The following is an 18,147-nucleotide window of genomic DNA, read 5'->3' as shown; positions in this document are numbered from 1 at the left end:
CTGCACGAAACTCCTTTAATTATAGACATTTAATGAGAGGACTCTGGTGCAAAGGGCAGCCACGTTGCTCCAAGAGTGTCCATAATCAAAGGACACGGGTTCAGGGTAAGGAACAGCAGATTTAGAGTAGTAGGGCCTTTTCACAACACCCTGTGCTCGGACTCCTCACCAAAGCCACAGCATTTGGACCACTTGGACCTCGGAGAAGATCCTCTCCCACCATGCTGCTGCCTACCTGCCACCATGAGCAGTCACTCCCAGACACTGACGGCCGCTTTTTAAATCTCCTACTGCTCCTCGCAGTTGCCCCCTCTACGGTGAAACTCCCTGAGGGAACTAACCTGGCGACAGAGGTAGAGCTATCGTTTCATGCCAATCGCCTTTCTTCAGGACTGAATGTTGAAGACGAAACAGATCTAGGTTTTGCATGAAATGTATTTTATCTCCAACTTTTCCTGGTTTTAATTTTATTTATATTCCATTTCCAGTATCTGCAGATTTACAAATGGGCTTGTGACAAACCTAAGGATGACTCACTTGGTTCATGCAAATGTTTGAAGATTAGGCTCCAGTAATTAAAGAGAGACTTGTAGCGAGAAGTTGAATTGCTCTCTCTCTCCTGGTGCTGTACATGCCGGCATGCCCGGAACAGCCTCGGTCAATGCAGAAATGGATTTGCCTTCTAGCATTTTTCTTTTTGTTTTTTTGGTACAGGCCCTCTCCCGGGTTACAAACTTTTGAACACTCCATAAATACAATCCGGCTCCCATAAATATTGTTCAATTCAAATAAGAACCAGTCGTGGATTAAAAACCTGTTTCCATGTTTCCTCTCTGCTGTAATCGGACACCACTGTTTCTAAGAACATGGGCTGTTGGTATCACCACAGGAGATCACTCAGAGTTGCTTTGCAAATTGACAAGCCACTGATTATATGGACACTTGTACAACCATCCTCCATTTAACAATGCAACGTCTAGGTGACACTTCATACCTACCCCAACCAGCGTTGGGCGAGTGACATCCTGATTCTGTAGCATTGTAACTAGGCAGGGGAGGCCAATAGATGTTCATGTTAATGTTGTTCAGAACAATAGTGGAGGCATGGTAAACGTGAACAGTGATTTTATGTATTTTCCAGCAAATGGATAAAATCAACACAGACAGACATCTGTGAGGATGTTGCCAAGACTCTCGGGCCTGAGCTATGGGAAAGGGTTGGGCAGGCTAGGGCTTTATTTCTCGGAGCGCAGGAGGCCGAGAGGTGATCATGTATAAGATCATGAGGGGAATAGATTGGGTAAATGCACAGTCTTTTACCCACAGTACGGGAATCAGGAACCAAATGACAAAGGTTTAAGGTGAGAGGGGAAAGATTTAATAGGAACCTGAGGGGCAACTTTCTGACATAGAGGGTGGTGGGTATTTGGAACGTGCTGCCAGAGGAGATAGCTGAGGCATTTGGACAGGTGCATGGATATGAACGGTTTAGAGGGATATGGCAGTTAGGACTAGTATAGATGGGGCATCTTGGTCGTCATGGGCAAGTTGGGGTGAAGGGCCTGTTTCCACGCTGTGAGACTCTGAGAACAGGCGGCCTATGTCTCGCTATAATAACTCCATTTACCAACTCTTGGTCTGTAACCGCCTACACCTTGCTAGTGCTCCATGTTGTGGAAGTACTGGCCTCCATTACCCACTGAGGCACACGGTTATTCCAAGTCTTTGGTGTTATGTCGACAAAAGGCTGCAGATGCAGGAATCTTAAGTACAGAGCAAATTGATGGAGGAACTCAGCGGGTCTGTGGAGCAAATGGACAAAATATTGTGCGTTTCATTTCGCACACCTGCAGAGTTGTCCCAGCAGCTTATTAATTTTGTTATTGTGTGTATGTTGGTGGGACTAGTGGTCTCAGTAATTGTCCCCACACTTCCTGGGACAGAATCACTGGAAATTCTAGTGCAATCACAGAACTGGATACCCCTTGTCTCTGAGCTTTACCCAACAAGGTCCAGAGAAACAGTGGTTGAAAATGAAAGGAGCCGGTTTCTCTTCATTTCCCATGAGTTTTTTTAAACCTAGAGCACATTTGTTTCATTCATTGGTGGATCTGGCTGTCGCTGGGAAAGCCATCACTAGTTGTTTGTCCCTAATTGTCCCGTGAATTACGATGCTCACTCGGCAGTGTCAGAGGCAGTCAAGAGTTAACCATACATCGAGTCCCATGTTGGCTTGGATGCATGGAGCAATGGTTTTCCATCACTTAAGGATGAGTAACAAACCAGATGGATGTTGCAGCAATCTACGGTGTCTAGTTGCCAATAATATTGTTTTATAGAATGTGTATACAGTGCAATACTTTGGGACAAAGACCCATCATTTATTTATTTGCCTCTGTACTCCACAATTTGAGATTTGTAATAGAAAAAAATCACATGTGGTTAAAGTGCAGATTGTCAGATTTTATTAAAGGGTATTTTTATACATTTTGGTTTCACCATGTAGAAATTACAGCAGTGATTATACATAGACCCCCCCCCCCCCCATTTTAAGGCACCATAATGTTTGGGACACGTGACTTCACAGGCATTTGTCATTTTTCAGGTGGATTTAATTGCCTCAATGCAGGGATCAGAGAGCTCTCAGCATCTAGTCTTTCCACCAGTCTTTCTATCACCTTTGGAAACTTTTATTGCTGTTTATCAACATGAAGACCAAAGTTGTGCCAATGAAAGTCAACAATGCCATTATGAGACTGAGAAATAAGAATAAAACTGTTAGAGACATCAGCCAAACCTTAGGCTTACCAAAATCAACTGTTTGGAACATCATTAAGATGAAAGAGAGCACTGGTGAGCTTAGTAATCGCAAAGGGACTGGCAGTCCAAGGAAGACCTCCACAGCTGATGACAGAAGAATTTTCTCTATAATAAAGAAAAATCCCCAAACACCTGTCTGACAGATCAAAAACACTCTTCAGGAGTCGGGTGTGGATTTGTCAATGAGCACTGTCCGTAGAAGACTTCATGAACAGAAATAGAGGCTACACTGCAAGATGCAAACCACTGGTTAGCCGCAAAAATATGATGGCCAGGTTACAGTTTGCCAAGAAGTACTTAAAAGAGCAACCACAGTTCTGGAAAAAATTCTTGTGGACAGATGAGACGTAGATTAACATATCAGAGTGATGACAAGAGCAAAGTATGGAGGAGAGAAGGAACTGCCCAAGATCCAAAGCATAGCACCTCATCTGTGAAACACAGTGGTGGGGGTGTTATGGCCTGGGCATGTATGGCTGCTGAAGGTACTGGCTCACTTATCTTCAATGGTGATACAACTGCTAATAATAGTAGCATAATGAATTCTGAAGTGTATAGCCACATTCTATCTGCTCAAGTTCAAACAAATGCCTCAAAACTCATTGGCCAGCAGTTCATTCTATAATTCTATAAGACATTGATCCCAAACATACTGCTAAAGAAAAAAAGGCATTTTTCAAAGCTAAAAAATGGCCAATTCTTGAGTGGCCAAGTAAATCACCCGATCCGAACCCAATTGAGCATGCCTTCTATATGCTGAAGAGAAAACTGAAGAGGACTAGCCCCCAAAACAAGCATAAGCTAAAGATGCTGAAGAAGATGGTATGAAGAAGGGTTTCGGCCCGAAACGTTGCCTATTTCCTTCGCTCCATAGATGCTGCCACGCCCGCTGAGTTTCTCCAGCACTTTTATCTACCTTTGATTTTCCAGCATCGGCAGTTAATTCTTAAACATAAGTTACTGATGGCTGCAATACAGGCCTGCAAAGCATCACCAGAGAAGATACCCGGCAACTGGTGATGTCCATGAATCGCAGACTTCAAGCAGTCATTGCATGCAAAGGATATGCAACAAAATACTAAACATGACTACTTTCATTTACATGACATTGCTGTGTCCCAAACATTATGGTGCCCTGAAATGGGGAGACTGTGCAAACACTGCTGTAATTTCTACATGGAGAAACCAAAATGTACCCTGCTGTATGCACTTTAACTACATGGAGAAAATCCAAAAATACAGTTAATAAATAAATGCCCTTTGAAATAAAAAAAAAAAATGAAATGATTCAATTAATTGTCATTGTCAGTGTACAGTACAGAGACAACGAAATGCATTTTTAGCATCTCCCTTGAAAGGGAGACACAGGGCGTCGCGGTTGCAAATCTCAAATTGAAGTGGACATAACACAGTATGCACTAAGCGGGATTTGAACCGGCTACCTTCCGGTCGCCAGCCGAACTCTTAGCCCATTGTGCTATCTGTTTGTCCCAAACCTTATGGAGGGCACTGTATATACAGTATACATTGCAGTTTCATTTAACTACCCAGATTTTGCTATTAGAGTGGAACTTAACTTGTGGATCAATTGTCCAGACTTCTGAGTATTAATTTAGTAACAACAGATGCACTAGTGTGATGCTGTTTTCTAGTACATTTATTCCCTTGTGCAAAATGTCCCTGGGTAAGAATTCACCTCTCTGTGTGTGTGAGTTGCAACTTTCCTCAGCTTGCTACTCTGAGTGAAATGGGAATCTCATTTGGAGTAGTTCATTTCAGTATGCTGAGTCAGCTATTGCTTAATCTCATTTCCAAAACTGTATTGAGTAATGGCAGAAGAATCTCCACCACATGCACAGCATCTCCCTCTATTTCCTCCGTGTTTTGGCTCTAGCTATGTGGATTGGGAAAATGATATTGCCGAGGACAATAAACTGCACTCTGATCATTGCTCTCCCTGTTGTACTTGAATTTGACCTGGTTGTATCTATGTATTGTACATCTGATTTGTTAGGAGAGCATTCAAAAGAAAGTTGTTCACTGTATCTTGGTCCATGTAGCTTCCAAGCTGTGAGCTAAGTTTGTGCTTTGCTTTTCCGCTCTTCCCACGCAGGTTGGCGTCTCTTTGACGACAGCACCGTTACAACGGTCGATGAGAGCCATGTGGTTGCACGGCACGCATACGTGCTTTTTTACCGCCGCCGAAACTCTCCTGTGGTGAGACCGTCGCGGACAAGAGGTGCAGCACGTGGAGCGGAGTGCACGGCCGAAGCGGATGGAGCGGCCTCGCAGGTTTGTAGAAGGGCCGGGATGTCCCTCTCCCCTGCTCTGCAGTCTGTTGTGACTGATGCTATGTATTGCTTTTGTTGCCTAACCCGAGGCTGACAAATCTTACCACCCTCTCTCTGGCATATACAGGAAAGTGCAGCCCTCTGATTTGCCCTTTCCATAGACTTACTAGTTAATGTTATGTACTACACAGGCCACTGAACAATAAATCTCCTTAAACCGCGTGCTGCAATAAACTTTCCTCCTTGGCCACTCTGTGCAGTAAAAGTTGATTGGGATGTGTTGCTCTGTCACGTCTCTTTGTTCAAGGTTACTTGCTCTGCTTCTGAAGCTGCCAAGTCAGCTAGATTTGTCACCATGAACACATTGTTCTGAAGAAACGTACTGTATTTCTTGCTGGTGTCACCTTGCTTGAGAGTTGCAATCTCAATGTACTTATCCCTCATCCTCCTGTGGTATCCTCAGATGGCATGGCTGTTCACAGATGTAACAAGATGGCAGATGCTGCCACCCTGGTCTTTCTCATTCCGTGCCCACACATGCATACTGAGCACAAATTCCTAGATCAAGGTGCAGTGGTTCAGCTGGTAGAGCTTGTGCCTTGCAGAGCCACCGATCCGGGTTCAATCGTAACCTTCGGCGTGGAGTTTGCACGTTCTCCCTGAGACTGCGAGGGTTCCCTCCCACATCCCAAAGACTTGTGGGTTTGTAGGTTAATCGGGTGCTGTAAAATGTTCTCCTGTATGTGAAAATGAGATAACATTGAACTAGTATGAACGGGTGATTGATGGTCAGCTATTTTGGTAGATTGGTGGATAAAGCTATTTTGTTTCCTGAGCACATGGGGGGGTGGGCTAGACCGACTTTCACCAGCACTTCAGCTAGCCTAACCACTGTGGCTGCTTTGCTTTTCTCTCTCGCGCTTGGTTTAGCCACGTGATAAACTTCGCAATGAGCTAGGATTGTCTGGTGGAGACACTATTTAGCCATTACATTTCTGATGGGTCCGGAAATGTTATACAAGATGTTGGTGAGGCCGCACTTGGAGTACTGTGCTCAGTTTTGGTCACCCAGATATAGGAAAGGTGCAATTAAACTGGAAAGAGTGATGAGAAGACTTAAAAACATGTTGCTAGAACTCAAGGGCCTGAACTATATGGAGAGGTTGGGCAGGCTAGGGCTTTACTCCCTGGAGCGCTGAGGGATGATCTTGGAGGTTTAGGATGATGAGGGGAATAGAGTGGGTGAATGCACAGAGTCTTTAACCACGAGTAAATGAATCAAGAACCAGTGGACATAGGTTTAAGGCGAGAGGGGAAAGGGGAAAGATTTAATAGGATACTGAGAGGCTACTTTTTCCACTCAGGGTGGTGGGTCTATGGGACGAGCTGTCAGAAGTAGTTGATGCAGGAACTATAACAACATTTAAAATAAGTTTGGACGGGTGCATGGATTGCAACAGTTTTGAGGGATATGTAATGGGCTTAGATGGGGCATCTTGTTTGGCACGGACGTTGTCATTTAAGGCCTGTTTCTGTGGTGTATGAGTGTGAAATAGTTACCCTTTTTAGTGCATTGAAGTAAATTTTCACTATTTGAATCATTTTCCATGATTGTTTGAGGGTTTTTAAAAGTAAATTGAACAGGATTCTGTGGTTGCAATTGCTATTTTAATTCACCAACTAGCTGTGCCAAGCAGGAGTATTGTTGAACAATACAGCCTATTGATTGTACAGTTTATTTAGGAGAGGAATGTGTAAATAAGCAACATTATTCTCAGATCACAAGTCAATTTTGCCAGTTTAGCAGAGCTGATTAAAAAGTCATATTTCCAAATGTGTTGCAGATCAGAAAATGTAACAGATTGAAACTTGAACTTGGGTATCACGTGCGCAGAAATTGTTTCATTTTCGTGATTTTCTTTACTTTTTGCCTCCTTAGATTCAACACTTGTTACTTTGAATATCCCTGAATAAAACCCCCTATATGACCTTGTCCTTGAGTCGTTACAAACAAAAATCAAACTTAAAGATTTTGTACGGAAACTTGGCCAGCCTCCCAGCTGAGCAGCTATCTCCTGTTCTGAAGTTCTAGCTGCATCACATCTTGATGTCCCGCCTCAACCGTGGACATTGTGTCTACTCCTAGCACCAGCTCTGTGCAAATTCTAGCTTTATCTCATCACCCATTGTTTCATGGCACGGAAGGGCCACTCTGCCCATCGGGTCTATGCTGGCTCTTGGAGCAATCCCTTGAATTCCTTTCCCCCATTTGTACACAAAATATAGGAGCAGGAGTGGAACGCCAGGACCTTGATCCCGCTTTGCTATTCGGTATAATCATGGATGACTTGTGTTGGCCTCAACTCTCCCATTTCCCTGTGACTTATTCTCTCTTCTGGCTCCCCCTTAATTTTTCTACACAAGGGATAGTTTACGGCAGCAATTAACCTAATAACTCGCACATCTTTGGAATGTGTGTGGAAACTAGAGTATCCGGGGGAAACGCACAGACGCAAGAGAGCGTGTGTACTTCATACACACAGCACCCAGTTTGTTGGTGCAGTGAGGCAGCAACACTACCTGAATACACACAGGCCATGACTGGATTAGGACCCATGGTACAGATCCTTAGCAGGGCTTAAAGGTTTCTTGGGAATTTTGATTTTCACGCACAGCTACGATGAATTTGCAGAGGCTGAAAGAGGCCATTGGCGTGGTGGCCACAAGCAGCAGGCAATGGTATTTCCTTGTTGACTCATTATCCTTGGTAGCTGAGGAAGACCTTGTCTCATTATTGTAGAATGGTCAGAGGAGATGTGGAAAAGGACGAGAGAGAGATAGTCGCAGTAAAACGTAAAAGAGAATCCAAAAATATTCCACGGGTACAAAATGGTGAAGTAGGTTGTAGGAGAAGTGGGGGAGCAAGAGCAAGAGGGAAGTTGCCGTTGAGGCATTGAATGTAGTCTTCACAAAGGGATGTGTAGAGTTGGAAGTGGAAAACCTGGTTGTACTTCAAATGGATAAAGCTCCTGGTCCTTTGTCCAGGAGCTGGATGGAATGAGCCTCGATTGCTAAGGGAGATGTAGAAAGAAATTGCAGAGGCCCTGGCCATAATTTTCCAAACAGGGTTTGAGTTCAGGGGAATGACCCACAAATAAGAATTAGAAACCTGCAAATGTTGCAAGCTGTTCAAGCATCAGGGTTGGAATAATCTCATGACCTTCAGACCTGTCAGTTTACATATTCTGTTGTGCTGCTGCAAGTAATAATGTCTTTGTTCTGTTTGGGACATATGACAATAAAACACTCTTGACTCTCAAACCTCTGGTGTAGAAGGTCCGAGAAGCAGAGAAAGCAGTCACTTGGTCAACTGTGGAGGCATCCAGCATGTTGTTAAAGGCGAGTCTGTCAAATGAATGAGTTTGTTTGAAGTAGATTGATGGAGTTTGAAGAGGATTGATGAAGTTCCAAAGGCTATTTGGTGATGTGCCACATAGAGAGAAATCCATGGAATAAAACAGCTACAGACACATGTCTAATCATTTGGCTAAAAAAACAGGGAGTAGTGCCAAGGGGCTTTTTGGATATGGGGTGACGGAAATTGGGTAGAACAAGTATTGCAAATGGTGCTGCCCTCCCTGATGCCAATGATGGTACTGTGGTTCCTGAGCTGTGATTCAGGGCGGGCAGGCAGGCTGCTTGTGAAGGAGTGGCACTTGGCTGAAGTGGGCCCACGCTGTCACTGTTTTCCAGTGAACTGGGAGCATTTCGGAGATTGCTCTGCTCTTGGTCAGATTAGTAAAGCCGAAGGAATCACTTTGTCTCCCAGTGATCAGTGGGCCAAAAGCAAACGGATCCCATTGCTTTGCACTTGGTGTTTGGAGCCCTTTCTCTCACTTAGTGCCTGCTGTTGTGGTGGGCCAGAGACCTCTGCTTGTTCTAGTCTCTGCATATTGGGGGAAACTCATGGGTTTTACTAATCAGTTCACTGAAGCCTTTAGTTTTATCCCGTGAATATCTGCATCTGTAAGCCTGTTCCTTTTAAAGCAAAATATTTAAACAATTGTTTTGTGTAACAGTCTCCTGGAGACCTTCATGTTCATGGCCTTAGTAAGATTAAGAGCTCAAAGGTGACCTTTCTTAATTTAGCCTCGGTCCCTGCAGGCCTCCTGCTGTCGGTTGCTTTCAGTGGGTTTGTTTCTCAAATCTCCCTGTAGCACTGCTCCATCTGTCTGCTCTTGCTGCTCTCCATCCTGCCTATTCCCTGTGTGGGATATTTTTCCTCCTCTTTTCCTCTCTCCATGGAGGTGGCGAGAAGTTCGGGGAAATCCCAAGGGTGATTTCCAGCACCGTATCCAGCTTTGTACTTTTCTCCAACGTTGGATAGTTATTGAACAAGGCAGCATCACATTCAGTGTCCATTCCCTCCTCACCAAGAGTTCTCCTGCACAGTTTCCCCATGGAGAACATTAATGGGGCACAATTTTCCCCCTTCTACATGTTACCACCCTGTGATAATCTGACCACCCTTGTTGCCTTTTCCAATGTATCTCTGAGATTAGAAGATAAACAGAACATCCCGCAACAATGTTTTAAACACAGGCTGAATGCTTTACATGGTTTGTGTTAGTTTTATTGAAACGAGATTGTGTATATTTAATAACATTCTAGTTATGTTTACACCCTTATTTGTTGCAGTCTGATAACATAAGGCAGGCTAACCTGAGAGTTGTGCTGGTTTAAAGTTGTAGGTGGGTTGAGGGTTAAAATATCAAATTGAATTGTTGCAAATGCCATCCTGCATGGCCAGAGTGCAGGATGTCCAAACTAATGGGTGCTTTAACTCCACTTACCCTCAGGCGAGCCTGTACTACGATATTAACCTGGGTTATCACTGGCCTCTTGGAATGTGCAAAACGTTCTATTGCAACTGACGGGTCTTTAAAAAAAGAGTGCCCCCACCCCCACCCCATTTGATTGTAGTCAATATAACATGTTGGAAACTAGTGCCTTTATGGGAAATTTCATCCCTTGCTCTGACCCACACCCCCTCACTGGTTATAACGGACCCATAAACTCTGACCAGTCCAGGACTCGGCCAACACTGGAGTAACCATTCACCAGCACGCGGACAGTGGTTGGGAACAGAAATGGCGGGTGATTTTTAACCTGTGGAACAGCACACATACTTCACTGCTATCCACTCCCTCCTGTGGTGTGCTGAATTACAACGAAATGGTGCATAAATCTACTTTTCTGCTCCTGATCGATGACCCACTCTGGCTTAGAGCTGTTCTCTAACTGGGTCTGAAACCTTGGACCCATTTATCTGTTGCCCTATTACATTAGGTGTTTGTTTCTCCCTCGTAAAGGAAAAACTGTTCCTTTCTAAGTCTTTTTTTCTCTCTGTTTATCTCTAACGTTAATTCTCCCCAGCCAAGTGCAGGGCCTGCCTTTGTACCCCGTGCTTTCCCATCAGGCTTGCCACAGAACTCTTGCACATTCCTGGTTTACTGTGCCCAAAGGTGGCTATGTTGTTGTTTTGGGGGACTTGAGTTAGAGAAGGCCTGTATTACGATGTTCTTTTGAGAGGCTGACGGGAGTTTCCACAAATCGCAGGCGTCTCTCATATGGCAGGAGTTGGAGGCAGAAGATACTGGGGAAGAGGCACCACGCACAGCAAACAGGCATTATCAGGGACTTAGGCCCCTGCAGTCTCGCAAGAACGAGGACCTCTCAGGAACTCTGCTCACAGACTACTCAGACCAAGACTGCATCCGATATTTTGTCCTCAGCACTTTCGCTGCAATACTAGCTCTCTTTGTAAATGTCCTGTACCCATTGCTCGTTTAGGACCTGCAGCAGGGGGCGGCAGTAGTTGGTCACAACTGCACACCAGCCCCTCACTCTGTCTCTCTTACACCCTTGGTCAAGCCATTCCCCTTCCCATACCCGTGATGGTCTTGCCCTGCGTCACGGGCTTGCTTTATCTCTGCTGCCTGATTTTCCCACAAGTTGTTATTTTTTTTAAAAGGGCATTGCTTCAGACTACATGTTCCGTCTTGAGCCAGTCAATGTCGGACGATGAGACATAGTGATGGCATCTTTACTACTCATTACAACTAGTTTTATTGTGGTTCTTAAAATACAAATAAAAATTTAATACTGGTAGTCTTTGACCTCTGCCTATTGTTTGATCTTATTGCTTTAATTATGGATAGTTTACATTTTAAGAATTAGTTAATAAACCCTTGAAAGCAACGTGATTTTTCTCTCTGAAGCACACTGATTTTTGAGCAGTGAATTGTTATGGTTTTACTACCACTGCATCAGGACACAAAACTCCCTCACAACCCGAACTGTATCGACACAGCTGAAGACACCGATGTACATAGGATGGGGGGGGGGAGAGAATGGTGCGGGTGAATCTGACTCGGTCTGCTGCTTGTGGGCCACTGCTGCAGCAGATCAGGGCCATCTCCCTTCCCTCCCCCCCCCTCCCAGGCCAAGGCAATGAGCAGTGGGGCAGGGTGGGGGTATGAGAGTGAAGTACCCATCTCTGATGACCCAAGCATCAATGAACTAATTAAAAATGCACAGTTGTGCAGCCTGAGGCTGCCTAACTTTTATCAAGCAACGTTATCCCCCAACAATGAAATATGTTGATTGTATCTTTGCAGGATGTTGCAAATCTAATGCTTGATTAGGATTATAAACTGTTGTACATTCATGGCCTGTTGCTTTTTAAGATTTTTCTAACATTGTATCTCAAATGTTGCATGCAAAGGCGGCTTACTGTGTGTGTGTGTGTGTGTGTGTACACGAGTGTGTGTGGACATATGTATGTGTGAGCGAACGTGTGTGTGTGTGAGCGAACGTGTGTGTACGAGTGTAGACATGTGTATGTGTGCGCAAATGTGTGTGGTGTTTTTTGTCTTTGGATTGTGTAACATTAGATGTTACATTGGTGCCTCACCGCTAAATGTATATTTAATTATTTTTTTTCCATATTGTAATGTTAATGTGTTTTAAACTTGTAAAACTGCAGAGTTTAAATCTCATTTGCAATTTTCAGTACTTGCACTCAAGTGTCAGTGAACATAACTAATTGGCACTTGAGGTTTAAATATGATTCATAAAATATACTGGTGCAGTCAAATGCAAAAATCAAAAGTAATACATTGGACTTTTTCAGCCGATTTTGAGTTGCACAGCACTGTTGTACTCTCTTTTTGTCCTAAATCTTGGGATTGATATATTTGCAGGCTTCTAGTCAGGCAGCACGGGGGGCAGGTGTGGACCCCGAAGATGCTCCCCAGCTGACGCCAGACTCGGTGTCTGGTCTGTTCTCGCGTCCCGCCACGGAGCACTGCGCCCCAGCCTATGGAAACGTGGAGGAGGTAGACTGAATGTCCCGCTCACGGGCACTCTGTATAAACTGCATGTCACAGCAAGAGACCTGGCACTTTGGACAAAAAAATACAACCCCTCAATTCATAAAACTAATTTATTTCCCTCCATCCCCTCCCCTCCTCACCTTCTTTACCCCCACCTTCCCTCCCCCTCCATCCCAGCCTCCACTCCCACCCCTTTTTCTGGGCCTGACTCGGAGGCACTAGGTATGAGACGGTTGGGAAGAATTTGTGGTGGTGTCTTCGTATCATTGATGCCATTGTGGTGCGAGGATGCTGCTGCATTGTGTTTTTAGGGTGATGCAATGGAATGTATTTAGACAACGATTCTGTCACCAACGTGCATATTAATGGAGACATTCTGCAGCCTGGTGTGCTGTTTGTTCTGCCAGCAGCATCTATCTGGGATCACCTGTTTGCATTCGTTGTTTCAGCTACTTTTTTAAAAAATCTCTCTTTACATCTGCTTTATATAAAATAAACAAAAAAGGGTCTTTTTTGATTTGTATAATGTTTCCTGAATCATTGGAGGAACGAAAAGCAAAATAAAATTGTTTTTGTTTGTAAGTTTGCAAGTTAAACGGGCCAACATTGGGGGGCTGAGCCTTTTGCCAGTTCCCCACTGCTCATTGGGATGTGGCTCACATTGGACGGAGCGGTTGGGGGCACCGCGAGAGCGAGAGGTAGAGAGAGAGAGCTGGGCTGAGAGGAGGTGTAACCCTGACGCAGAAGGCAATGGGACAAGGAGGGGTTGTATTAATCAGACTGTCTGCTGGATGAGTGTGGATTGGAGTGATTTCCTGACCTCTGCGTGCTCTTATAACTGGTGTTATCTTTGCATGGAAGCTATACTCCCACCACCCCCCTCCCTCACATGGGGCCCCTGGGGAATTGGTGTCCAAAACTGATGAAAATGGTCTCCACTCACCTATCTAATTTGGCATCTGTCAGTGATGTTGGGATGTCTGTATTTGTGTGTGCGTGCATGAATGTGTGTTCCTTTTGCAGTCGTGATGTGTCGATTTATACAACTGGAAGGGAAACGGAATGTCCTTGCAACAGGCTGGGGTCTATCCCTACAACTTCTGCACATCTTGCTGGGTGGGCAGTGGAGCTCAGAAAATCAGACTAATTGGATCCTTTAGGCTTTCCTTGAAGTTTGTTTGCCCACACAAAAGTAGAATGCAACTATAATGAGCAACATTTGAAGGATTTCTGCCTGGTCCTTTTACCTAGCTGCCTCTCAGTTGCTTCAGGTTATCTGTACCTGAGTGAAAGCTGCCATCGCAACATGGTGTCGAGCCCTATGTCGTGTCTTGATGCAGTTGCAAGCTGCCTTCAGAAGGAAGACAGAGGGGAGTCTCAATCACAGGTAGCTGCCCAATTCCTGCGTTGCTGTATCTCCATTTGCACCTCCAGGCTTGGGTTGGCGGGGCGGGAGAATTTGTGTTTCTGAAGTGGTTGCTGAATCACAAGCTGATTCTATTTTGTTTTCCTTTCCGATATAATTTTCCGAAGACCATTTACCTTTTACTGAATTGTTTTCCTATTTTATTATCAAAATGTATTTGCTATAATTTACTAAAAACTAAACTCCAGCAGGCTTGGCTCCTGTCTCATTATTTGTCTCTGAAGCTGCATGCATTCCCTCCTGGTGTCCCTGGCCTGTGGATCTGAGACTCTTTGCTTGTCCCTGTGGGTATGTGCACAGAGAAAGGGTGTGTGTGGAACGTCTATCCGGCCCCAGCCCTGCTCTGGAGATGTGGGAGCCGCATGGCTCTTATGGGGCACGGCTTCTTCCCAGATCACTCGGCCCGTTTGGTGAAGGTTCTCCACTGTGGGTTGGGAACTTCAGGATCTAGACCGCCATCTCCAGCTTGGGATGGACGGTTGAGATTGTGTTCCTAATATCTACAGGTCATGTGGCCAATGAGGACTGGAGGGGATTCTGGTGTGACGGCCCCACTCTTGGTGATTGAGAGCCTTCTGGAATAATCAGCTGGGGAGCATCTGAGATCTCTGTGGAAAGATGGCTGACAAAGCCACAAGGCGACGTGTTGGGGAAGTGAGCAAAAGGGCTCAATGCAAATTTCCGTTCCTTCCGGTGGCTTTCGTCTGTGGTGTCAAATGTTGCGAGGCACAGACTCGAGGTGGAGGGACACACGCTGGAGGCCAGGGACACCCACGCTCCATGGGGATTGGCACGCTGGCACAGAATTCCTGGGCACTGCCACCAGCTTCCTGATGTGTACCAGAGACTATGAAAAATAGTACAACTGGGGAAATGATTCTAAAGTTCTTTTGAATAAGAGCATTGGTAACTTTCTGCGGCTGTTTTAACAATGAAAAGTGTGATTTTAGTTTGTCTTTTTTGTATGTTCTCTCACAAACTCTTCATCAACACCCTTCACTCTCTCCCATCCACTTCCTCCATCTTCCCCTTCCCCCTACTTTCTTGATCTCTCCCATCACTGCTACTTCCATTTTCTCTCTTGCCCCCCCCACCCTTCATGGTCACTTCCTCCACCTCCTCTTGTTTTCTCTCTTCCCCTTTGCCTCCTGCTCCACTCCCCCTCCCTCCTGCATGACTCCCCTCATTCTTGCCCCACTTCCCCTTCCTCCTGTTCCTTCCCCCCTGTCTCCTGCTCCCCCCCCCTCCTCCTGCTCTTGTCCCTTCAGGAGCTTTCCCTCCCCCTCCGATTTCCCCCCCCGGACCCGTTGGTTGATTTTGAGTTGCTCTTTATCCTCTCCTTGCAGCCCTGACTTTGTAGGTATGTGGTCGCAGTCACTGTCTTACAAAATGTTGTGTAAATTAATTGTTTGCACTTCAGTTTGTTAATTTCTCCTTGATTAAACAAATAGTTTTGCCCTTGTCTTATTGACTTCTGTTCATTTCATGCTGCACTTTGCAAGGATTTTAATAAAAATCTGTTTTGCCTATCTGAGGGCACAGATTCAATCGCATGTTCCCACCTGGGTGTTTGACCCTGGTTGATGCCCCGCCTCATGAGCTGTTAGAGGGGGGGGGAGAAGGGGGGCTCACAGAGGGATGCCACATGGGTAAACTGGAGTGGTTTATTTGACTGAAGAAGGGTCTCGACCCAAAACTTCACCCATTCCTTCTCTCCAGAGATTCTGCCCGTCCTGTGGATTTACTTCAACATTTTATGTCTACCTGTGGTTTCTTTCATATATTTATTCAAAAAATGCCCCTATTTCATGCATAGATGGACCAAAGGTATTTCTAGTTATCTGAAATCCTAATGTTTTTACAATCATATCAAATTTGATCCAAAGCATGAATCCTTGAATCTTTTGATAAGTATTCTTTGCTATTTACTGTAATGTAGTTGAATTCTTTTCTTACCCTTGATTAAATACTTTACATTGTTAATCTTTGGAAAAAGGACTGTTGGAGTAAGGAATTAAAAATTCTGAGAGAAACAAGGAATTACAGATGCTGGTTTACAAAAGTAGACAAAAGTGCTGGCGTAACTCAGCGGGTCAGGTAGCATCTCTGGAGAATATGGTTAAGTGACATTTCAGGCTGAGACCCTCCTTGAGTCAAGGAGGCTCCCAACTTGAAGTATCGCCAATCCATGTTCCTGCCTGACCCGCTGAGTTATTCCAACACTCTGTGTCTTTTGTAAACCAGAATCTGTCGTTCTTTATATCGCATTGTTAATCTCTGGATTGGTTTACTTTGATATATATTCCTTCCATTTAATTTAACCCTTTTTTTTAAAAACATTGTTACTTGCTGCAATTCCTGTCCATCTTATAACCCCTACCTTTAATGATGTTGCACAAGCCTCAGTGTGTTCCAGCTGCTGTTTACCCCCTCCTTATGTCTTGCCCACCCACACACCTTCATACAACCACTAGAGTATCCGTTGCTTCCTCGGCATGAGTGTATCCCATGCTGGGATCAATTTAAAGAACCCCTGCATTAGTTTCCCATTTCTCAAGGTTTTCACTTGCTTTTTGCCATAGAACAGATAAGAATAAGCAAATTTCTCTGTAATTCCTTAACAGCGCACTTTAGGAGCTGTACACTTTTGTAGAAGTACTCTCCATGACATAGACCTCTTGAAATCCGGTGCAAATCCTATCCTATCTTTTCCAGCTTTCTCTCCCCTCTACTGCAGTCTGAAGAAAGGTCCCAACCCAAAACATTGTCTGTCCATTTCCCTCCACAGATGCTGCCTGACCCTCTGAGTTCCTCCAGCACTTTGTGTTTTGCTTAAGATTCCAGCATCTCCTCCAAGAGGCTCTTAGATAAGCACGTAGAAATGGAGGGCTATGGGTCATGGAGACAGGAGAGACAAGTTCAATTTGTCCACATGTTTGACCATGACGTGGTCTGAAGGGCCAGTTCCTGTGCTCTTATGTTCTCTGCTCTTTCTTACAGTTTCTTCACCTCATAGACTCCTACAATCCAAACTGAAACGTCTTAGCCTATCCAGCCTGTCCCTTCCAGCTCACCAGTCCTGGTAATATCCTAGTGAAGTCTCCAGAGAGCTAAAAGAGATAAAACAGTAAATGCTTGGAAACACTCAGCAAGCCAGGCACTATCTGTGGAATGAGAAAGAGTAAATTTAAGACTTTATTGGAACTGGGGGGAAACAGGTACGTTTTGTCGCGGAGAAGGTGGTGAGAGGAATGTATAAAACAAAGGGAATATCATTCAAACGTTAGGGTTGCCATGGGGATAAGCCGTAAATTAAAGAATTGTCCGGTAGTTTGAGAAGATAAGAGTACGTGTCAGGTGCATCATTGGGAGAATTGGTGATGGAGACAGCAGAGCAGGGAGTTGCGATGGAATGGCCAGTGAAGACAACAGATCTGTCTGATTCTGGAGTCTCATTGAAGGTGCCAAAGATCAACAAAAATACATGGATCTTCATCACAAGACACTACAAAAGTAAGTGGTTGGCTACTGGTTATGACCTTTATATAATTTTATAGAACAAGGCAATACTGGTCTATTCTACAGTTTGGTCAGACTTGTACAACAGTGATGCACCTGTACAAGTCGCTGGTGAGACCACACTTGACACTTGGTGAAACTGTCTGTAGTTCTGGTCACCCAGCTACAGGAAGGATGTCATTGAGGGTGCAGAAGAGATTCACCAGGTTGTTGCCTGGGCTTGCGGGCTTGAGATAGGAAGAGGTGAGATAAACTGGCACTTTTTCCTTGGAGTGTAGGAGGCTAAGGGGTGGCCTTATTGAGGTTTACAAGACCACGAGGGGCACAGATAAAGTGAAAGCTCGCAGTATTTTTCCTAGTGTAGAGGATTCTAAAACTAGGGGCCACAGGCTAAAGCATGGATTAAGAGAGTTCTCGGGGTGACAGAGGGCAAGTCAGTATCTGGAATGAACTGCCAGGGGAAGCTGTAGAAACAGATACAATTACAACATTCAAAGGACATTTGGACAGATATAAGGATAGGATGAATCTAGAGATATTTGAAATGAAATGATTCAATTTATTGTCATTGTCAGTGTACAGTACAGAGACAACGAAATGCATTGTACAGAGACAACGAAATGCATTTGGACACAATGCAGTATGTCAGCATGGACAAGGTGGGCCAAAGGGCCTGTTTAAACACTCTAGGATG

General features: G+C 44.7%; 1 protein-coding gene across 5 annotated transcripts in view; it reads left to right on the top strand.

Annotated features, from left to right (window-relative positions):
* usp19 (ubiquitin specific peptidase 19) overlaps positions 1-14,124 on the top strand; it is a 98,696-nt gene extending 84,572 nt beyond the window's left edge. For 4 of the 5 annotated variants that reach the window (XM_055647910.1, XM_055647911.1, XM_055647908.1 and 1 more), the window contains exons 25-26: positions 4,934-5,112; positions 10,731-12,356. In XM_055647910.1, coding sequence (XP_055503885.1) covers positions 4,934-5,112; positions 10,731-10,964 — 413 coding nt within the window. In that variant the 3' untranslated portion in view covers positions 10,965-12,356. Of the gene's footprint in view, positions 1-4,933; positions 5,113-10,730; positions 12,357-12,376 lie in introns of those variants that run through there. The other variant, XM_055647912.1, reaches the window with a different exon arrangement.
* The last annotated feature ends 4,023 nt before the right edge of the window (positions 14,125-18,147 follow it).

This window comes from Leucoraja erinacea, chromosome 16, assembly GCF_028641065.1.
Source record: "Leucoraja erinacea ecotype New England chromosome 16, Leri_hhj_1, whole genome shotgun sequence".
NCBI lineage: Eukaryota > Metazoa > Chordata > Chondrichthyes > Rajiformes > Rajidae > Leucoraja > Leucoraja erinaceus.
The sequence above is the reverse complement of the archived record's forward strand: the minus strand, read 5'-3'. Positions and strand labels throughout refer to the sequence as shown.